At 36.3% G+C, this 21,919-nt stretch overlaps 1 protein-coding gene across 50 annotated transcripts in view; it reads left to right on the plus strand.

Annotated features, from left to right (window-relative positions):
• The window catches only part of camta1b (calmodulin binding transcription activator 1b), a 698,990-nt gene that overhangs the window by 39,015 nt on the left and 638,056 nt on the right, over positions 1-21,919 (plus strand). For all 50 annotated transcript variants that reach the window (XM_087274121.1, XM_087274128.1, XM_087274115.1 and 47 more), the window contains one exon: positions 20,288-20,391. Coding sequence is in view for 29 of the 50 variants with exons in the window: in XM_087274108.1 (XP_087130234.1) it covers positions 20,288-20,391 (104 nt within the window). In the remaining 21 variants the exon portion in view is untranslated. The remainder of the gene's footprint in view (positions 1-20,287; positions 20,392-21,919) is intronic.

Genomic DNA, 21,919 nt, shown 5'->3' on the forward strand with positions numbered 1-21,919 from the left:
ACAGTCCAAACGCATGCGCAATAGGTGAATTGAAGAAACTAAATTCGCCGTAGTGTGTGTGAATGTGGGGTATGAGTGTTTCCCAATACTAGGTTGGAGCTGGAAGGGCATCCGCTGCTTAAAACAAATGCTGAATTAGTTGGTTCATTCCGCTTTGGCGACCTCTGAAATAGAGTAGGCTCAAGGAAAATGGGTGGTTGCATATAACAAGAGACCTATTGTTCTTTAGAGGTGTACTATAGGCTTTAGCGAATATCAAATGTAAATTAGATTATTATTTTACACTAAATATCTTTGAACATGCAATGAAAAAGCACATTAAAAAGAATAATGTTATACAAAAAAAAAAATAAATAAATCAACGCAACAGTTAATATATTCAAGTTATGACAACATCTAACAAAATTAAGTTCAGACAACAAGCTTTATTATGTCAGCCAAATCTTTTCCTTTTCAATCAGAGGTATTTTTACATAGCAAAAAACTCAATTTTTTAAGCTGAGTACTCAAAAAATAAGTTGTTTCACTTAGATTTTTAAATTAAAATTTAAAACAAATCCAGGGCGATGCAGTGGGTAGCACGTTCGCCTCACAGCAAGAAGGTCGCTGGTTCGATCCTCGGCTCAGTTGGCGTTTCTGTGTGGAGTTTGCATTTTCTCCCTGCATTCGCGTGGGTTTCCTCCAGGTGCTCCGGTTTCCCCCACTGTCCAAAGACATGCGGTACAGGTGAATTGGGTAGGCTAAGTTGTCTGTTGTGTATGAGTGTGTGTATGTGTGGATGTTTCCCAGAGATGGGTTGCGGCTGGGAGCGCATCCGCTGCGTAAAAACTTGCTGGATAAGTTGGTGGTTCATTCCGCTGTGGCGACCCCAGATTAATAAAGGGACTAAGCCGACAAGAAAATGAATGAATGAATGAATGAACAAATCCAGTGTTATATACTTAATTTATTTGAGGTTCTAAACTTGAAAACGTGCATGTAATTAAGTATTCGAAGTTGTTACATTTTTTTTTTTGTTTGTTTTCAAGAAAACAAAATTTAAATAGTAAGAAATACATTTAACAACAACATTTTTGTTTTCTGGTAATTTTTTATTTGTATTAAACCACAAGTTTTTATTGTTTAACAAAACAAAAACATGTACTGTCCCATATTATCAGTATAAAAAAATAACAAAACATCAGTGTGTGGACTTAAAAATACAAAACGACTCCATTAGTGTGGAAAAATTGAGTTATTAACCCAATTTCTTCATTCACTCATTGTCGGCTTAGCCCCTATATTAATCCGGGGTCGCCACAGCGGAATGAACCGCCAACTTATCCAGCAAGTTTTTATACAGCGGATGCCCTTCCAGCCGCAACCCATCTCTGGGATCCATTCACACAAACACTTATACACTACAGACAATTTAGCCTACCCAATTCCCCTGTACCGCATGTCTTTGGACTGTGGGGGAAACCGGAGGAAACCCACACGAACGCAGGGAGAACATGCAAACTCCACACAGAAACGCCAACTGAGCCGAGGCTTGTACCAGCGACCTTCTTGCTGTGAGGCAACAGCTCTACCTACCGCGCCACTGCTTCGCCCTTCCAGAGAAACAATCGACCAAAAAAATAAAAGAAGTGTGAATGTAACTTTCCAATCTCCTCTAAAACTCTCAGCTCCCTCACAGGGAGACGACGGTGGCAATAATTCAGCTTTTAATGTAAAAGCACAGAGAAGCTTCGCATTTTAATAATCTCCTCTCTATAAACAGTCTTCATTAGCCAAATGCCAGATAGCTATCTGGCGAATGATCTATTGAATGGCGCAGATGTGGCCGCTGATGGCGATGAAGGCCCGGAGCCAGTGAAGGAGCTGCAGTATTAAGCAGAACAATAGAGCAATCACTGCTTTGATTGGTATTGATCTTGGAGCTGGAGGGACGAGCGAAATTGAAACTGACCAGTCGGACCCGGATCCTATTTGAATCAGAAAAGGTGGCGTGCCAAATGATGTCATGGCTCTGGCCGGACACAAGCTTGCTTTAATGGCTTTCGGACGGCACATTATTCTCCGTTAAGAGGAAATGTGAATCATTGTCAGGCCGTTTTCCCTGTGGGGGGAGGCGGGGAAATAGATTTATCATCCTCCCTTTCATTCTTTTATCCTCATCTTTACGTCCGTTCTGTCACTGTAGTCTTTATGATGAGGATCATGATCACACAATCATCCTGTCAAAATGCTTTATATGAGCTTGATTAGTTGTGATAAAGCCTCGCATGCAATGTTGGCCCAGAGTTGATCAGAATTCAGTCAACATCGTCCTCTGCGCTAGCCAAACACAAATCACAGACGGGAGAAAAAAAGCGAGTAAAGAAAAGGTATCCTATCATTGTGGCACAAAAGCAAGAGGACACTATCGATTTGAGATCTGTTTTTGTCAGCCCTCTTTATCCCATCCTAAAACAAGCTTTGCTCTTTTTTTTATTTCTTTCTCTGAAGTGATGCTTGCTCAAGCTGCCATGACAGATACAGTAAAACAGCTCTTCACCGCCAGGCCTTTTAAAGATGAGCCGTTAAACCCCAGATTAGCACCGAGATTCTCATGTTTTTCTGGCTCAAAGGGGGTTCGAAGAGGAGGACCGGCGCTGGAGGTCATGACAGCCCTCCTCCTTCACTTTTTTCCCCCTCCGATTTGTTGAAAAATCTCTCCACGCCCTCCTGCTTTAAAGCGTTCACACTGCCGACTCTCTCTCTGGGACGAGGGTCTGGCTCCGAGCTCCGTGACCTTGAGGTGCTTCGCTAGACGCTAAATCAATTCGACTGACATCGTCCAACCCTTCAAGTCATTGCTAATTCAATAGAAATTTTATTGCATGCAGAAAAAGATCTCACTTGCTTGGACTCGGTAGAACTTGGCCTTTTATCTGCTGCTGGATTTATAAACCGTAGATGGATGAGATTGATGTAGCCTGAAGGAGTGAAGCGTTTTTGTTTTGTTTTTTGATGTTCAGAGAGTGCTCGGGGTTAGAGTGTTATATGCTACGTTGAATATTAACATTATTAATATCATGATGATGTTAAAATGGGAAACCTTGTGTTATGTGTAATAGTGTTTGTGTAAGTTACTTTAAAAAAGTAATAGATTATAAATTACTGAAAAAATTTACTAAAACATTTTTACTCTCTGATTCCTGCAAATACTCTGGAACCATTTTTCTACATTCTCATAAATTCTCATGTTTTTATATTTTTTCATACAGTAAAATTAAATTTGGAGCAAATAGAAAAATATTGAATATCATTAAAATATAAAACATATTTTTTTTGTCATAAATTCTTGCTATATTGCACAGAATTACTTTGAATTAAGCTTTCTTTAATGAAGTTGCTTATCAAATGGCGCTGGCAATGAGCCAGGATACCCTCAGCTCATCTTCGCAACATGAAATTAATAATTAAATGAGATGCATATGATCTGTTTGCAATCCGTGCGCTTGTTTACGTCGTTTCTTGTATCACGCTCTTCCTATTTGTGTTTTGTTTGACCAGACAGGGATAACGCTGTGGGTGTGACTCCAGCGTCTGAATATTCACCTTTTGTCCCATGGAAATTAGCATATAGATAACTATACCACTGATTTTCATGCAGTGCACAAGTCCCTGGAGAGCGGCGCGGAGGAGGCTTGTTGTATGGAGGTTGGAAAGCCAGCTTGGTAAAAGACCATGTCCGCTCGCTGCGTTCTCCTTTCTTATGACGCCTTTCATTTTCCACTTTGAGTCGAAAGTTAAAAGACCTTTCTCTTTCCTGGCCGGCCTTCAACTGATGCGGCTAATAAAACAGTTACAGAGGGAAGACCACTTGAAGAAAGTTTGCCATTGATGAATTAACATGCAGTCCCATCCTTCTCCCTGTCTGCTTGGAACTACTGTGCAATGAGCCCTTATTTCTGTCACATTAATTTTGTTTGAAAAAAATGAAGGGAAAAAAATGGCTCAAATTTCCCTAGACGCCCCTTAATATCTGTACTGGGAGCCGTAAATGTTGCTTTTCCCAGCATTTTTCAGTCTTTATTATACAAAGTTTTATAATTAACTGACACCTCATCTCACTGGAGGATTTGCAATTTTTTCCCCCAAGTTTTATTACATGTACGACATTTTTTATTTATTTATTTTCTTAAGTAATCAGTAGATGAGTTCAATCCATAGTGTACTGGTTTGCAATTTGCATTTTTTTATTATTATAATCTACACTTTCATTTTGAGATGCGTACGGCTATGAGATTTGATTTTCTGGAACATTTCTCACGAGACAGATTGCGGTCCTTGCTGAAACGTCTCTGTAATATGACAGATGGGCCAGAATCGATCCATTAACAGAGGCGAAACGAAAGTGACGTAATTGATCTCCATAACATTTACTGCTTTCGCTTTACACTGGCTTTGCGGACCTCCACAATACCCTCATGTCTTTTACAGAAACAACACCCTATAGATCAGGGGTGGGCAAACTCGGTTCTGGAGGACCGGTAACCTGCAGAGTTTACCTCCAACCATGATCAAATACACTTGCCTATAGCTTTCTAGTGATCTTGAAGACAATGCTTAGCATGTTCAGGTGTGTTTGATTAGTGTTGGAGCAAAACTCTGCAGGACACCGGAGTTTGCCCACGCCTGTTATAGATTTACCAGACCTCCATTTGAGTCCATTCCAGAACAGCAGAGTTTTACTTTTGGATGAACTATTCATTAAAGGGGACCTACTATGCCCCTTTTTAAAGATGTCTTAAATGTTTCTATAGAGTGTATGTGAAGTTTCAGCTCAAAACCAAACAAATTTATTTATTTTATTTATTTACATTTTTATTTATTTTTTAATTTAATTTTTTAAATATTTAATATAATAATTTTTATTTTATTTTTAAATTTAAATTATTATTTTTTAAATTTTATTTTATTTATTTATTTACAAATGTATTTATTTAAACAAATAATGTTTAAAACTCTTTGAAACTGACCTTTTTGCACGTTGATCCTAGTTGTGTAATTTTGGCGACTGTCACTTTAAATTCAAATTGGATTGTGCTCTTTCAAAAGAGGGCGGAGCTACAAATGCCTATGTGTCAACGTGGTGGCATATACAAAAACATCCTATGCCAATTAGGGAGAGATCATCACTAGTGGGCGGGGCCTTTAACCTCTAATGACGTGCAATGGGATATCAAAGTGTCAATCAAAGTGTTTCTACAGACTGTTTTTATCAAGTGGTTATAAACAATAAAATTAAGTAATGTTTACCCTCAGAAGCTGGTTATATTCACAAACTGCTGCCACACAATTGTGTTAACTCCTTATAAAAGTGATTTTGGCATAATAGGTCCCCTTTTAAGGCACACGGAAACCCACTAAGAAGGATCATAACAAAAAGTGACGTAATTGATCTCCATAACATTTACTGTTTTCACATTACGTTCACATTGCCATTACAAAACAGCAGAGGTTCACTTTTGGATGAACTATTTATTTAAAGGGGACCTATTATGCCCCATTTTAAAGATCTAGAATAACCCTCTGATGTCCCTAGAGTATGTATGTGAAGTTTCATTTAAAAATTCAACACAAATAATGTTTTAGAACTCTTTGAATCTGCCCCTTTTTAGACTTTGATCATAATTGTGGCGTTTTGATGACTGTTGCTTTACATTCAAATAAGATTTTGCTCTTTTTCAAAAGAGGGCGGAGCTACAAATGCATATACGTCAGCATAGTGGCAGATTCAAAAACAAGGCTAACATCCTGTACCGACTAGGGAGAGATTGTCACTAATGGGCGGGGCTTTCCCCCTCTGATGACACGTACAATGTAAACATGGCTTTTAACCTCTAATGACGTGCAATGGGATAATGTAAATCAAAATGTTTCTAAAGACTGTTTTTATGAAACGTGATTATAAACAATGAAATGAATACATGTTTACCATTTGAAGATGGTTTTATTCACACTCTGTTGCCACACAACTGTGTTTAGGTCCCCTTTTAAAGCACATGGAAAACCACTAAAAATTATCATAACATTCCATAACATCTACTGCTTTCACTATATGTTGGCCTCAACTCAACACCTTTATCTCTTTTACAGGAACAACACCTTATAGATCAGGGGTGGGCAAACTTGGTCCTGGAGGGCCGGTGTCCTGCACAGTTTAGCTTCAACTCTAATCAAACACACCTGCTTATAGATTTCTAGTGATCTTGAAGACACTGATTAGCATATTCAGGTGTGTTTGATTAGTGTTGGAGCTAAACTGTGCAGGACACCGGCCCTCCAGGACCAAGTTTGCCCAACCCAGCTATAGTTTTACCTGACCTTCATTTGAGTCCATACCAAAACAGCAGATTTTCACTTTTGGATGTACCGTTCATTTAAAGGGGACACATTATGCCTATTTTAAATATTTTAAATAGGTCTCTGATGTCTTTACAATATATATGTGAAGTTTCAGCTCAAAATACAAGACAAATAGTTATTTATAGCCTTTATAACTGCACCTTTTAGGCTTTGATCGTAATTTTAGCCATTTTGGCGACTGTCGCTTTAAATTCAAATGAGATTTTCAAAAGAGGGCGGAGCTACAAATGCCTGTGTGTCAGCAGACTAACATCCTGTACCAATTAGGGAGAGATTGTTACTAGTGGGCGGGGCTTTTGACCTTTGATGACACGTACAGCAGGAGAATGTCAATCAAAGTGTTTCTGCAGACTTTTTTTTATCAAATGGGATAATAAACAATACAATTAATAAACAATTACTATTAGAAGCTGGTTATATTCACACACTATTGCCTAACACCTGCATTTAAACCTCTTATATAAGTGATTTTTGCATAATAGGTCCTCTTTGGTAACCCACTAAAAATGATCATAACATTCCATGACGTTCTCCTTAACATTTACTGCTTTCGCTTTATGTTGGCTTTGTGGACCCCCTTAACGCCCTTCTCTCTTTTACAGAAACAACACCCTAGATTTACCTGACCTCCATTTGAGCTGAGTTTTCTTGAATCGCTGCTTATATCAGGAAAGTTTAATGCGTTTCCTCCAAAGCCCCCATTCTCCAAAATGGGATCAAAAAGTCACGGCCGACACTACAGCGACCCTTACGCGAGCTGGTGTCTGCTGTATGATGAGGTAGAGAGAAAATCAAATCTGTAAATGTCACCCTCCCCTTATTCAGACAAGCTTCGAATTTGCCTTCTGAAGCAGATTTCTCCGAGCATTTGTCATCGCACCGTTCTTAATTTGAAGAGTTTCTAAAGGATGCGCCGCGATCTGAGACAAAAGCGCTTACGGCAGGTGAAATGGTGAAAATACAGTCTGCAAATAAACAAATGCAAACAGAAAATGTCCGTCAGAGCTGACAATTTAATAGAAAAAGAGACCGCTTTCATTTAAAAGTGACATTGGGGCTGATGAGGTGTGAAAAGTTTTTGTGTCCATTCTTGTCTTTTTACATTTTGCAGTGGCGAAGCTCCATCTGTTTCGACACCGGCCCATGTACGCGCACGCGATAGATGCTTACAGAGTCATTAAAGAAGGCAGATATGCAGTAATTCTCAGAGGGAACATACTGGAGGATGGACCTTCTTTGTGCTTGCCTTGGGTGAACAGAAATGTGGCTCTGCAGATTTCGAAGTGCGAGAACTCATTTCGCATACGCTTTGCCATTTAGATCTGTCCGCTCAATTAAAAGCCATTAATTATGAATGAGTGCGAGAAATGTCAAAACATTTCAACAGACACCTTTGGAGATGATTTTGTATTTTTAATAAATCCTGTTTATCGGTTTACCTCTTTAGGATTGCATTGTGCCAAGAGGATTAAAAACGGAGACCCCCTCCACACACATTGGTCGTGTTAACAAATGTTTCTGAATTTTAAATTGAATATGAATATTGAAACTGGTATATTAAGTGTTTTTGTGATATCAGTGTAACTTTCATTCATTTTCCTTTGGCTTAGTCCCTTATTTATTAAGGATCGCCACAGCGGAATGAACTGCCAACTGTTCCTGCATATGTTTTATGCAGCGGATGCCCTTCTAGCTGCAACCCAGTACTGGGAAACACCTATACACACTTGCATTCACTCACTCCTACACTACGGCCAATTTAGTTAATCCAATTGACCTATGTGCTGTGCGATTTGGAGAAAATATCTATTAGCTATTTTTTTTTTTTTGGAGAGATGTTGCGATTTCGATTTGATTTCCCATTTAATTTAAGCTTTAAGCTGATTTTAATTTAATTCAAGCTTCAGCGCAATAATCTGATAGCTGTGGCAACAATTCTGTGACAGCGCTTAAAACATTTCTTGACATAGGGTGTTGTGGGGAGTCATAAGTGGCAAATGGGCACGGTAACACAAGATTCAATTTTTTCTTCCTGTGTAATAGCATAGTTCATGACAACAAATACCATGTCCGTGTTGCCTCCCGACACTATCGCAGAAAAGTCTAGCATGTTTAATTTTCTGCAGTATAGCGGACTAGGTTGTAAAGCACTTCACCTTCAAATGTTATTCGTTATATATATATATATATATATATATATATATATATATATATATATATATATGTATATATATATATATATGTATATATATATATATATATATGTATATATATATATATATATATATATATATATATGTATATATATATATATATATATATATGTATATATATATATATATATATATATATATATGTATATATATATATATGTGTATATATATATATATATATATATGTGTATGTATATATATATATGTGTATATATATATATATATATATATATATATATATATATATATATATATATATATATATATATGTATATATATATATATGTATATGTATGTATATATGTGTGTGTGTATGTATGTATATATGTATATATGTATGTGTATGTGTATATATATATATATATATATATATATATATATATATATATATATATATATATATATATATATATATATATATATATATATATATAAAATTAATATTGCAGCCACTTGCAATATTAATAATCACAATGTTTCAAACTGCAATTGGGATTTGATATTGATTAATTGCACAGCCCTACATATAGCACATGTCTTTGGACTGTGGGGAAAACCGGAGCACCCGAAGAATTTCCACAAGAACACAGGGAGAACTTGCAAACTCCACTCAGAAATGCCAAGTGGAGCCGGGACTCAATTCAGCAACCTTCTTGCTGTGAGGCGACAGTGCTAACCACTATGTAACTTTAAAAGCGCATAAAAAGTATTGGGTAAATATGTAAAAAAATAGGGCTTAGCAGAATTTATGACTCATAAATAATGATTATTTGTAGCTCAACCTCAAAGTTGTATATTTTGCTTGTTTTTTAAACATTTTTAATCACAAGGAAGTTTGGGTAAAGTCTGTGTTGCTGCAAATAGTTAGTATCTGTGTCAATTTTAGCCATGTTGGAAATCTTTCATCTTGTGCTGCACTTTTTTTCAATCACCAAATATTATATATACCTAATATGTATGTGTAGTTTAATTCCTACTAAGCACCTTTTGCTTTTTTCTGTTCAACCTGGAATATCCCATTTATTTTGCATATGAGTTCTTCATTCACCTTTTCATTTCTGATGCCGTTTGATTGCCAATTATGCGTTAAATTTATTCATAAAAAACATACATAATTTTGTAATCAAGGTATCAAAATATTAGAAAGTTTGGTATTGGGGGGTGTTAACATACAGAATAACTAATATGCAGGGTCTTAAACAGTCTTAAAACATCTTAAACTTCAAAAACTAATTTTTTTAAATTTCTTAAATTCAATGAAATGTTGTTTTGTAGGCAACCCTGGCTCATTCTGAAAATGTACTGCTATATACATTTCTGGAGAACGCCAAATATGTCTCAGAAGGTACATTTTTTGCAGTTTTTGTTTTCGCGAATTCACCAGAGGCTGATGTGTATGCTTTTTAAGATCTCAAATTTTTCTTGCAAGTGCCATCATGCCTCCTGTATCACATAAATCCACCAAAGACCGCTGTTGACTGACCGATCCTCCTTCCCTAAACCCAACCAATAGTGTCTTCAAAAGCACAGATTGACCAGCGCCCGACCATTTCCCTAAACTTAAAAAGCAATGCAAAAAATGAAAAGATTTTACCACATTCTCACCCCGTTATTTACTTGTTTATTTTTTGGCTTCTGTTTTTGTCTTGCCTATTTCTGAAATCGTTCTTCGCCGGACTCGAACCCCATCGTTGTGGTCAACTCCTCTCTGTGTCTCAAGCCCACCGATGGACATGGCAAGCTACTAGACAAACTGGTAACCGCGGGAAAGCCATCCATATGGAAGTAAACGGTCAGCTGGTAGCGTGAAAAGGAACGATGTCATACTGCCTCATAGCATTCATTTTAAAGACGAAATGCAGCCAATCGTAATTCTGGCTACATAATTCTCGACCTCCAATGTATGTAAATGTATAAAGGGCTACGTTTTCAGAATTATCCTATGTTGCTTGTAGGTCTTAAATAATTAAAAAAATCACAAACTCTTCTACATAATTTGCTTAGTTTTGCATAAGTGATCATGGAATTGCAAAAAATCTGGAGGGAAACAAAAGCTATCTGCATTTCTATCTATAATAAGTCATGGGAATTCAGCTTTTTTGGAGAAAACTCTTGAAAATATTTGATGAAAATGTTCTGGTTAGTATTTTCGCCATCTTGTCAATAGGGTATATGCCGAAGCATGCTAATAGGACTTTTAATTTGCCAGTAACCTGGGTTAAGCGCTTCCGGCAAATTGAATGCCAATGCAAAATCCGGTGCGTCTGTTTTCTTTAAAAATCAGCGATCTCCACTAGCTGAGTGATATCCAATTTAAAGTGGGTCTCAGATTGTACAAGAAGCACTGCATTAAATTACATTTCCCCCGCCATATCTTTATAATTTGAGCATTTATTTTACCCCAGTATATTCAATGGAGCTTCTGCGTTAGCCTGCTGATTCTGACGGGCGCGTGCGAGTAAACAGCTTTTTGCCTCGTTTTACGCTTGAGCAACTAAATAAATGCTAAAGTTTATTTAACTGAATGTATTTTAATGACATTACAACATCAATGCTGTATAAGGAACTGTATAAAATGGAAAAAAGTTCACAATAACAGGTCACCGGAAGTATATCAGCATGGTAACAGCACTAGCTCGGCATATACCCTATAACATCTCGTTGTGACATCTCGCATGACTCAATAAGATCTCGATAACTCTAAGGTATGCCTCTCTAACTTACTACAAGTTAAGCCCCCGTCTTGCAGTCCTCAGACAGATACATTTGGGTTCATGTAGACTTTAACTGACACTGAAGTATGTTTCAGCTCATTTTGTCATGTATACTCTCTCAATGAAAACAAAGCTGCTTTTCAGCAACTTCCTTTAGGGCTTTTCTGTCACCGTCAGTGTTGTTGTTCTTATTGGGGTCACTTTAAGCCACATGCGGGATCTGTTCAAACATGCTGCTTATTGACAGTGTGAGATCCCAGAGTGCCTTTGGGCCACTCCGTTGAAGCCTCGTTCATCATTTTCTTCAGCCTGGAAACGTTTGTGTGTTTAGTGACCTCCAACGCCTCCTGTCTTGGAGTTCAGTCTGTCCGTCACTTCAGTCCAACTCATGGTTGCTGACAAGATTTTGAGCGCTTTAAAAGAGAACTCTATAGTTAGATGATAAAGAGTTAACTTATGATATATCTTTGTATCCCCGGCTTAGGCGAGACACTGATGCTTGACAGCACTTTGAAGGGCAGATTTAATTTTTGTTTTATTTAATAAAATTTTTAAGTTTTAATTAAAGTTTTTCAAGGATGTCTTCAGATCAAGAGTTGATTTTGGATATTTTTTTGTATATGTCATGGAATATCAGGGATTTTCTGGGGAAAAATGGATTGAAGTAGCCTAAAATTTCTGATTTGGCAACAGATTATGGCAATATTTACGGCATTTATTGTGTTGCTTTGGCTTCAGAAATTAACAAATTTACAGATCATGCATTTTTGACATCAAGAACCATTGGTTTTTGTCTTTCAGTCAGTCCGTCTCTTCAGTCTAAACTCACGGCTACTGACAAGTTTTTGAAAAATTTACACACACTTTTTATGGAAGGATGATAAAGAGTTAACCTGTGATGTACCTTTGTATCTACGGCTTAGACGAGGCTCTCTGTTGCATGACATTACTTTGAAGGGCAGATTTGATAGGTGTTTTTCAAGATTCCCTCAGATCAAGAGTTGATTTAAAATATTTTTATTTTGTTAAAGTCACATCAAGTATTTTCTGAAAAGAATCTGATTATGGCAGCCTAAAATTGCTGATTTGGCAACAAATGTTGTCAAAATTACTTCAATATTGGCGGCATTTATTGTGTTGCTTTGCTTTGAGAATACAGATTTACACATCACATATTTTTGACCTCAAGTATCATTGGTTTTTGTCTTTGGTCTGTTCGTCACTTTAGCCTAAAACACACGGCTGCTGACGAGAGTTTCTGAAAAATGTAAAAGAGCTCTTTATTGTAAGATGATAAAGAGTTAATTTAAGATATACCTTTGTATCGCCAGCTCAGACAAAACTCTGTTGCTTGACATTACTTTTAAGAGCAGATTTGATGAGTGTTTTTCAAACATTCCCTCAGATCAAGACTTCATTTTAGATATATTTTTTGTCTAAGTCATTTCAGGTATTTTCTGAAGAAAAAAAAAAAAAAAAATCAGATTATTGCGACCTAAAATTGCTGATTTGGCAGCAAACATTTTCAAAATTCTAGCAATATTGGCGGCATTTATTGTGTTGCTTTGCTTTGAGAAAACACAGATTTACACATTGTTTACACAACCATTGGTTTCGGTCTTTCGGTCTGTCCGTCACTTTAGCCTTAAACACACGACTGCTGACAAGAGTTTTTGAAAATGTAAATGAGCTCTTTATGGTAAGATGATAAAAAGTTAAGTTATGCTATATTTGTATTGCCGGATTAGACAAAACTTTCTGATGCTTGACATTACTTTGAAGGGCAGATTTAATAGGAGTTTGTTTAAAGATTCCCTCAGATCAAGAGTTGATTTTAGATATTTTATTTTGGTTTAAGTTATGGAATATCAGGGATTTTCTGGGGGAAAAAATCTGATTATTGTGGTCTAAAATTGCTGATTTGGCAACAAATGTTCTAAAAATTATGGCAATATTGGCAGCATTTATTTTTGCGTTGCTTTGAGAACAAACAGATTTACACCACATATTTTTGACCTTTGAGTCTTTCGGTCTGTCCATATCTCCCGTCTAAATTCCCGGCTGCTGACAAGAGTTTCTGAAAAATGTAAAAGAGCTCTTTATAGTAATATGATAAAGAGTTAATTTATGATATATCTTTGTATTGCTGGCATATACGAGACTCTCTGATGCTTGACATCACTTTGAAGAACAAATTTGATAGGTGTTTTTCAAAGATTCCCTCAGATCAAGAGTTGATTTTAGATTTTATTTTTGGTCTAAGTCATGTCAGGTATTTTCTGAAAAAAAATCTGATTATTGTGGCCTAAAACTGCTGATTTGGCAACAGATGTTCTCAAATTTACAACAATATTGGTGGCATTTTGACCGCAATAAATTTTTTTTTTTTTCTAAAATCAGTTTATTGTGGCCTAAAGTTTATGATTTGGCAACACATTTTCTCAGTTATGGCAATATTGGTGACATTTTTATGTTGCTTTGCTGTGTGATTGCACAAATTTACAATCATTTAGTTTTGACCTCACAAACCAGTGGTTTCCACCATTTTAGTCTGTCAGTCGCTTCAGTCTAAACTCACGGCTGCTGACTTTTAAAAGAGCTCTTTATGGTAAGATGATAAAGAGTTAACTTATGCTTTCCTTTGTATCGCCGGCTTAGACAAGACTCTCTGATGCTTGACATTACTTTAAAGAGCAGATTTGATTGGTGTTTTTCAAAGATTTCCTCAGATCAAGGGTTGATCGTTAGATATATGTTTTGTCTATGTCTAGGAATTTCAGGGATTTTCTGAAAAAAAATCTGATTATTGCAGCCCAAAATTGCTAAATTGGCAACAAATGTTGTCAAAATTGCAACAATACTGGCGGTATTTATTGTGTTGCCTTGCTTCTGAGAATACACAGATTTACACATCACATATTTTTGAACCAGTGGTTTCAGTCTTTTGGTCTGTCCATCACTTCAGTCTAAACTCACGGCTACTGACAAGTTTCTAAAAAATGTAAAAGAGCTCTTTATAGTAAGATGATAAAGAGTTAACTTAAGATATACCTTTTTATCGCTGGCTTAGATGACTCTCTGATGCTTGACATTACTTTGAAGGACAGATTTGATAGGATTTTTTCAAAGATTCCCTCAGATCAAGAGTTGGACACGTGAGGGTACGGCACTCTAGCATTTCCTCTGAATGTGGATTGGTGTTTGTGTCAAATGCTAACGTGTTTTATACAGCCTGATCTCACGAGAAAGTATTTTACGTTTTGCTAGTTTAATGGCTAATTCCTACGAATTCGTATGAGTTCAGTCGAGTTTGAATACGATTTTAAAAACGAGGTGTGGCATCCAACCCCACCCCTAAACCCAACCGTTATTGGGGGATGAGCAAATCTTACTAAATTGTACGAATTAGATCATATGAATTCATACAAATTGGCCACTAAATCAAAAAGTTACGAATTGCCGTGAGATTGTGTTGGTTTTATACACAGTTGACATCAGAATTATTAGCCCTCTTTTTCTTTTTAATATTTCTCTGAGCAAGGATTTTTCAATTTAATTCCTATAATATATTTTTTTTCTGGAGAAAGTCTAATTTGTTTTATTCTGGCTAGAATGAAAGGAGCTTTATTTATTTATTTATTTATTAATTTATTAAATTTGTTCTTCAGTGTTTGGACTCTTAGTAATGATTTTAAACCACACTGAACTAAGCTAAACTGACCTGAACTTAAACACTAAAAACTGAACTACCCTGATCCTGGTTACTATGACCATTTATGTGAAGCTGTTTGACACAATCGGCATTGTAAAAGCACTATACAAATAAAGCTGCATTGAATTGAAATGCATTTATATTTTTAAACCATTTTAAGGTCAATATTTTTAGCCCCCTAAGCAATATCTACAGAGCAAATCACTGTTATACAATGACTTGCCTAATTACCCTAACTTGCCTAATGAAGGTAATCCTTTAAATACCTCTTTAAGCTGATTAGTATCTTGAAAAATATCTAGTAACATTATTTACTATCATCATTACAACTATAAAATAAATCAGTTTTAGAAAATATTCATTAAAACTCTTATATTTAGAAACGTGCTGAAGAAAAAAAACTCTTCATTAAACAAAAAATGGGAGAAAAATATACATGCGACTTCAACTGCATGTCAGTAGAATTTGAAACCGGAGCGATTCATCTTAATACATTCATAATTAATTATAGTGGGCGCTGAATGCCTGCGCTCACCTATAATTGTTTACACAGGGAGCAAATAGTCTACAGCGCTCTATCTGCCGCCTACATTCACACATTTATATCTGTGTGAGTATTAGAAGCATGTGCGTAGCCTTGTTTTGTTTTTCATTTTCTTTGTTGTTAAGCCTTTTTCCCTCCGCTCCTCGTCTCATTGGCTACTCTTGGGAGACGGTCGTGAACGAGAGAAAGGCAACCGCTTAAGGCAGCGCTTGGCAGACGGCGACTGACTCTGTGATTAAAATTTGCCTCTAAAGCCACAGTCGTCAGAGTCAGCATAATTTAAAAGCCCCTTTACTTTGATGCAGAACAATGAGACTAAATGGTAGTCCTCAGAAATCGCTGTTAAACCGAGGAGACGAAGATGAAGGGAAATAAAAGATAGGGATGTATAGTGTAGTCTTAATTACCTTGTAAATACGTTGAATGATGCCTTGTTCCTTTTATAATTCATCCTGGTTGAGTTACTTCAAATGAAACCGAGAAGAACTTTTCAAGAGAGCCCCCCCCCATCTCATTTATTCATTGTCTTATGCAAAAGTGCTGTGTGTTTTGCTTCTAAATCTTTGCTTTCGCTGAAGCATAACATGGTCATTAGAAACGAAACGAACGGTTGCCATGAGAGAGACTCTGCTGCATAAAAAAAGGCAAATCACAAATGAGATCTTTTCAAACTCAATAGTTTCTCCTAGACACCGATTGGACTGAGTTGAGAGCAAATGGTATTCCTAGACAGTGTAGCCAGATGTAGCTGACTGATTCAAGCCCAAAACTTAGGAGGGGGATGTCATGCCCTTGGGAGATCACAACCATTGTAAGTGTTTGGAAGTGAAGAACAAGGGGGGTATGGCATCTCTTTGGGAGATCGTAATAGGGTTATAAGTTAAGACAGAAGCTGGCAGGCATGTTGTTGCAAAACCGCCCAAATATTCATTACTATGTAATTTTTTTACCTGCACAATCAAATTCAAAACCGCCCAATTGGACTGGAAACCGCCCAATCTGGCAACACTGATCTCAAACTCCGGCTAGATTTCCAGAAATTAGACAGTTTCAAAGTGAAAGTATTGTTTCCATTTCATTTCATATTGCCAGTACTATATTTTTCATTCATTCATTTCCTTTGGCTTAGTCTTTTGTTTATAAGGGGTTGCCACAGCGTAATGAACCACCAACTATTTCGGCATATGTTTCATTTCAATTCACCTTTATTTCTATAGTGCTTTTACTATGTAGATTGTGTCAAAGCAGCTTCACATAAAAGATTATAGTGTTTGAAACAGTCCAGTTTTCAGAGTTTTAAGTTCAGTTCTGTTTAGCTCAGTTCAGTGTGGTTATATAATCACAGCAGAGAGTCCAAAGACTGAAAAGCAAATCTATCGATTTGCATCTCTAGTCCCGAACCACGCAAGCCAGTGGCGACAGCAGCGAGGAAAAAACTTTACCAATTGCCGAAAGTGAAGGATAAAAAACCTCGATAGAAACCAGGCTCAGTTGGCCATGACTATTTCTCCTATGGCCAAACGTCTTGTGCAGAGCTGCAGTCTAGGCGATGGAGAAGCTGGACGTCAGCGAAGACTTATCTGTCCCTGGAGCGTCACAGGAATCAGTCCCATGCTTTCCACTCCTCCATGACCACCACAGCAGCTGCTCAACGCATTAGTGATGCTGCATAGTCTCTGGGGGCCTCGGGATGAGTATCCCCAGGTGGAAATAGAGAATAAAGAGAATAATTAGTGTAGCTGATGTTCATAGTGTATTTAAATGAGATGAAGAAACTTGTGTGGAGCACATACATGTATCATACCACTATGTGATGCATTGTGTGTATGCTTTACTGAAAAGATTTTTAAGGTTTTTAATCTTGTTTTGAACGTTGAAAGTGTGTCTGAGCCTCGGACATTATCAGGAAGGCTATTCCAGAGTTTAGGAGCCATAAATGAGAAGGTTCGACCTCCTTTACTTGACTTTGCTATGTACTACCAGAAGCCCTGAGTTTTAAGGTCTTAAAGAGCTGGTTGGATTGTAGCGAGACAGAAGGTTGGTTAGATAAACAGGAGCTAGATTATTCAAAGCTTTATAAGTTAGAAGCAATATTTTAAAATCAATATAAAACTTAACAGGCAGCGAGTGTAAGGAGGCTAAAAATACAGCATGAGGGCCAAACATGGCCCAGGTTTGGCAGAGGTGGCACCATCTTTAAGGCGGCACGTAAGACTTGGGGCAGATATCAAATGCAGTAAAGATTTTAAAAATGTATATGTGGGCCACGTAAGTTTGGCGTACCTTGACCCACTTTTAAAATACATTTCAATTATTTTCGTGACACACCAACATTTCTGGCCCAATTATGGGTTCAGGTAAACTCTGCGGACATGGTACCGGGTCTGTGACGTCATCGACTTTCGCTTTAAGATTTAAAGGGCTAGCATTGCACCAGACCCCGTTAAGTGGTTTCGTTTGAAAGTGTAGAAACTATATTTTATGCACATATGCATCACTTTGGTTTTTATTTTACTGTACAAAAGTTATTTACACTTAAATACAAAGTATTTTGTATACCCGAGCTGGGTATTGAACATTTCCTATTTTTCATATGATTCATATACAGTATGACACATGTACAAGTTATAGCTCAAATGAAAGCTCTTGCCGGTGCTCATATGGTTCTAGCATTCTTTTTACTGAATTATATTCACATATCAAACAGTAGTTGAATGAATCGTGGTGTTTCCATGGTGCAGAAGTGAAAACAATCCATTTATGATCAGTAAGCAGCCCCAGATAGCACAGACAGCTGTCATCTCTTACCTTATGCTGTGCGCTTCAGGGCCATTCTCCTCTGTTTTTTGAGGTGATGTGCATAAGTAATCCTTTTATATGTCTGATGTGTTAAAAAAACAGTGAATTATGTTTGATCAAACAAACGAATAGTGAAATAGGAAAACAATGATCGCTTCCTGTGGCTTGTACAGCACCTCTTATCAGTTGTAATACAATAACTTTTGCATAGATTATGGTAGTGACATTTTTCTTTTTTCCTATGATTACAGACATGTGCAGGAAAAAACTAAATTAATTACAGCTAGCTAGACCACACAAATTTGAAAGTGTATCTTTTAGGTTCTGAGTTTATGAAAAAAAAATACAAAAAGTGCCTCTTTTTAGGTGTTTATTATAACACAGACAACATATAGAGATATTTTAAACACGTTCAATAGGGTTTTATGAAAATTCAAAGGGTCTTCTTTTAAATGATACCAATTTTTTGCATTTACACCTCTGCGTGTGGATTTGGGAAGCTTTTAAATTTGTGTAGGCAAAATCCAGGCGGAAATCCCAAAATCACAGCAGGGTTAAACTGGTTAACTTGGCTGAGACTTGGCCCAGATATGGTCCATGTTTCGCCCCAATATGGAAGTCACACTTGGTCCAGTCATGGACCGTATTTCACTGTGGCATGTAGGCCAAGCAAAAGCTGATTGTGTAGGCCAGAACTGGGCCAGAGAAATTTTGCTATGTGGGTGGTTATATTCTCACACTGTTGCCACACAACTGTGTTTAAACCCCTTATAAAAGTGATTTTTGCATAAAAAGGTCCCCTTTAAAGTTGGAAGCACATGGAAATCCACCAAAAATGATCATGCCAGAACCCGATGCAGCATAACAAATTTCACAACGCAGCAGATCCTGCAAAGCTAGAATTGTCTGCATTGACAGAATCTGCGTTTAACTGATCTGCTATTTGAAAGAAGACTTGATGGACTCTTCAATGACGCGTTCTTCAGGGATTTGCATTATTTATGCGGGTCTAAGTTCATGCATAGGTAACACACATATAGCGCTCGCCGCTTGAGGTTGTAAGGCTGTGAGCAGGCGAGTGATCTAACCCTCTTCACGTGTCTCTTTTTTTTCCCCTCCGGCTATCTGTTTGTCCTTAAAGGCAGAGTGGGAGTGGTTGCTAAGCAGTGTCTCTATGGACACACGGGCTTCAGATCTGCGGCGTCTCTTTCACTTCTCTCTCTTTACCACGGACACACTCCACAAATCTCAGTCGGTCTCTCGCTCTCTTATTCTTTCGGTCTCTTGTGCTTTTTTAAATTCATAAGCAGGCTCAGCACGCAATATGGAACTACCTTCTCCCACAGGGCTAAACATTGAGTTCCTTAAGAAGCCTGAGCCCTTGATGCAAACGGTTATCAATAACCTTGAAATGCTTTTGCTCCGTTGCCCAATTTTGTTGTTATGTATTTGAGCAGGCATGATAAGGGAGAGAGAGAGAGAATGAGAGCATTAAAAAAAACTCAATGAAAACAAAATCACGACATTTCTGGATGAAAGCCTTTCGCACGCCTTTCGCTCCAAATGTGTTCCCTTTCATTTTACAGTTACGTCTTGCGTTTTTCTGAGTGCTCCCCCTTTGAGGTCTCGTGCATGGTTTTAGATTTCTAAAACGGTTGTCACAGCTATTTGCGAACGCAACACCTGGGCACGGAAGTTTCCTCAAAAGGAGTCCCTTGAGCATTGGTGACATTGAATTCAAACAGCTCTGTAATTTACAAAGAAATGATTGGATCTTTGTGCTTAAAAGAACGACTCCCGGTGTGTTAGACCCTGGAGAATAGCACAGCTTTGTTTCAGTAATGCTGCTCGCAGTCCATATTAAGTCATTTTTTAATGTGTGTGTGTGTGTGTGTGTTGTTTTTAGATGAACATGGACATTTGAAAATCTACTTGCCCAAGAAGCTTCTGGAATGCCTTCCCAAATGCTCCTCCCTGCCCAAGGAGAGACATCGCTGGAACACCAACGAGGTAAGAAGCTTTGATTAGACTTTTTTTTTCATTCACAGGAGTTTGGCGATATGTAATGCAATGTTCACGATTATGTGTTGTTTATTGGATGCTTGTTCTGTGTGTTATGTATTATTGGTACTGCTTGCTTTACAGCAAGATTTTTTATTTATTTATTGTGCTTAAGCTAATAACTTGGTATGTGTTTCTAAATTTCTTAATCTAAACTCAGCTGGACCAAACATTTGGAAAATGTAGCTTGATAAAGTCTCTCTTTTTTTGCAATGGGTATTAGATGAACATTAGTTATTATATATGAAGATGTAATTTGATCAATTCTCATAATTTTTTTTTTTGTAAAGATTTTTCAATGAAAGAATATTCTGTTTATGGCTGGAAATTTCACAAAATATATTATATTGTATGTTTTATTCTCATATTGAATTCGATCTCATTTACAAATGAAATACAACATTGAGAAGAAAAATATATATAGCAAAGGTTTTTCTACTGAATATTAGATTATTGTTTAGATTATTAGATATGACAGATTTTTCTTTCGATTATAGGAAATTACATTTTTTAATACGTTTTTTGCAGTAGTTTACCCGGTAAATATTAGTTATTATATGTGCGCTATATATATATATATATATATATATATATATATATATATATATATATATATATATATATATATATATATATATATATATAGATAGATAGATAGATAGATAGATAGATAGATATATATGTCTATATATATATATATATATATATATATATATATATATATATATATATATATATATATATATATATATACATATAAATAATATATATATATATATATATATATATATATATATATATATATATATATAAATACATATATATATATATATATATATATATATATATATATATATATAAATACATATATATATATATATATATATAAATACATATATATATATATATATATATATATATATATATATATATATATATATACATATATATATATGTACATATATATATATATGTACATATATATATATATATGTACATATACATATAAATAATAATTTATAAATTTTAGCATTTTTATTCTTAATATTCTGTCCAGGAACATAAAATTAGTGCTGGGCAAAGATTAATCAAGATTTCAGTTTTTCTCAATTGCTTTGGCTTGATTTTAAATTGCAATTTTTCTCTGAACAATTCACTTATTGCACTTCAGAGTGGCATTTCTTACTGATTTAAGCAAATTTCAGATGCTTTGGCACATGTGTGCAGACAGTAACTACAATTGTCTGTAGTTTGGACAAACTAATTGCATAGGGTTTGTTGATCAACTAAACTGTCAAACTCTACACAACTTCTTAATCATTTTTTTATTGTGTAAGCCAAGGGTGTCTAAACTCGGTCCCGGAGGGCTGGCATCCTGCAAATTTTAGCTCTAACTTGCTTTAACACACCTGCAAAGATGTTTCTAGAATGGCTAGTTAGAGCTTGATTAGCTAGCCCAGGTGTGTCTGATTGGGGT

This window comes from Danio rerio, chromosome 11, assembly GCF_052040795.2.
Source record: "Danio rerio strain M-AB ecotype USA chromosome 11, GRCz13ab, whole genome shotgun sequence".
Lineage (NCBI taxonomy): Eukaryota > Metazoa > Chordata > Actinopteri > Cypriniformes > Danionidae > Danio > Danio rerio.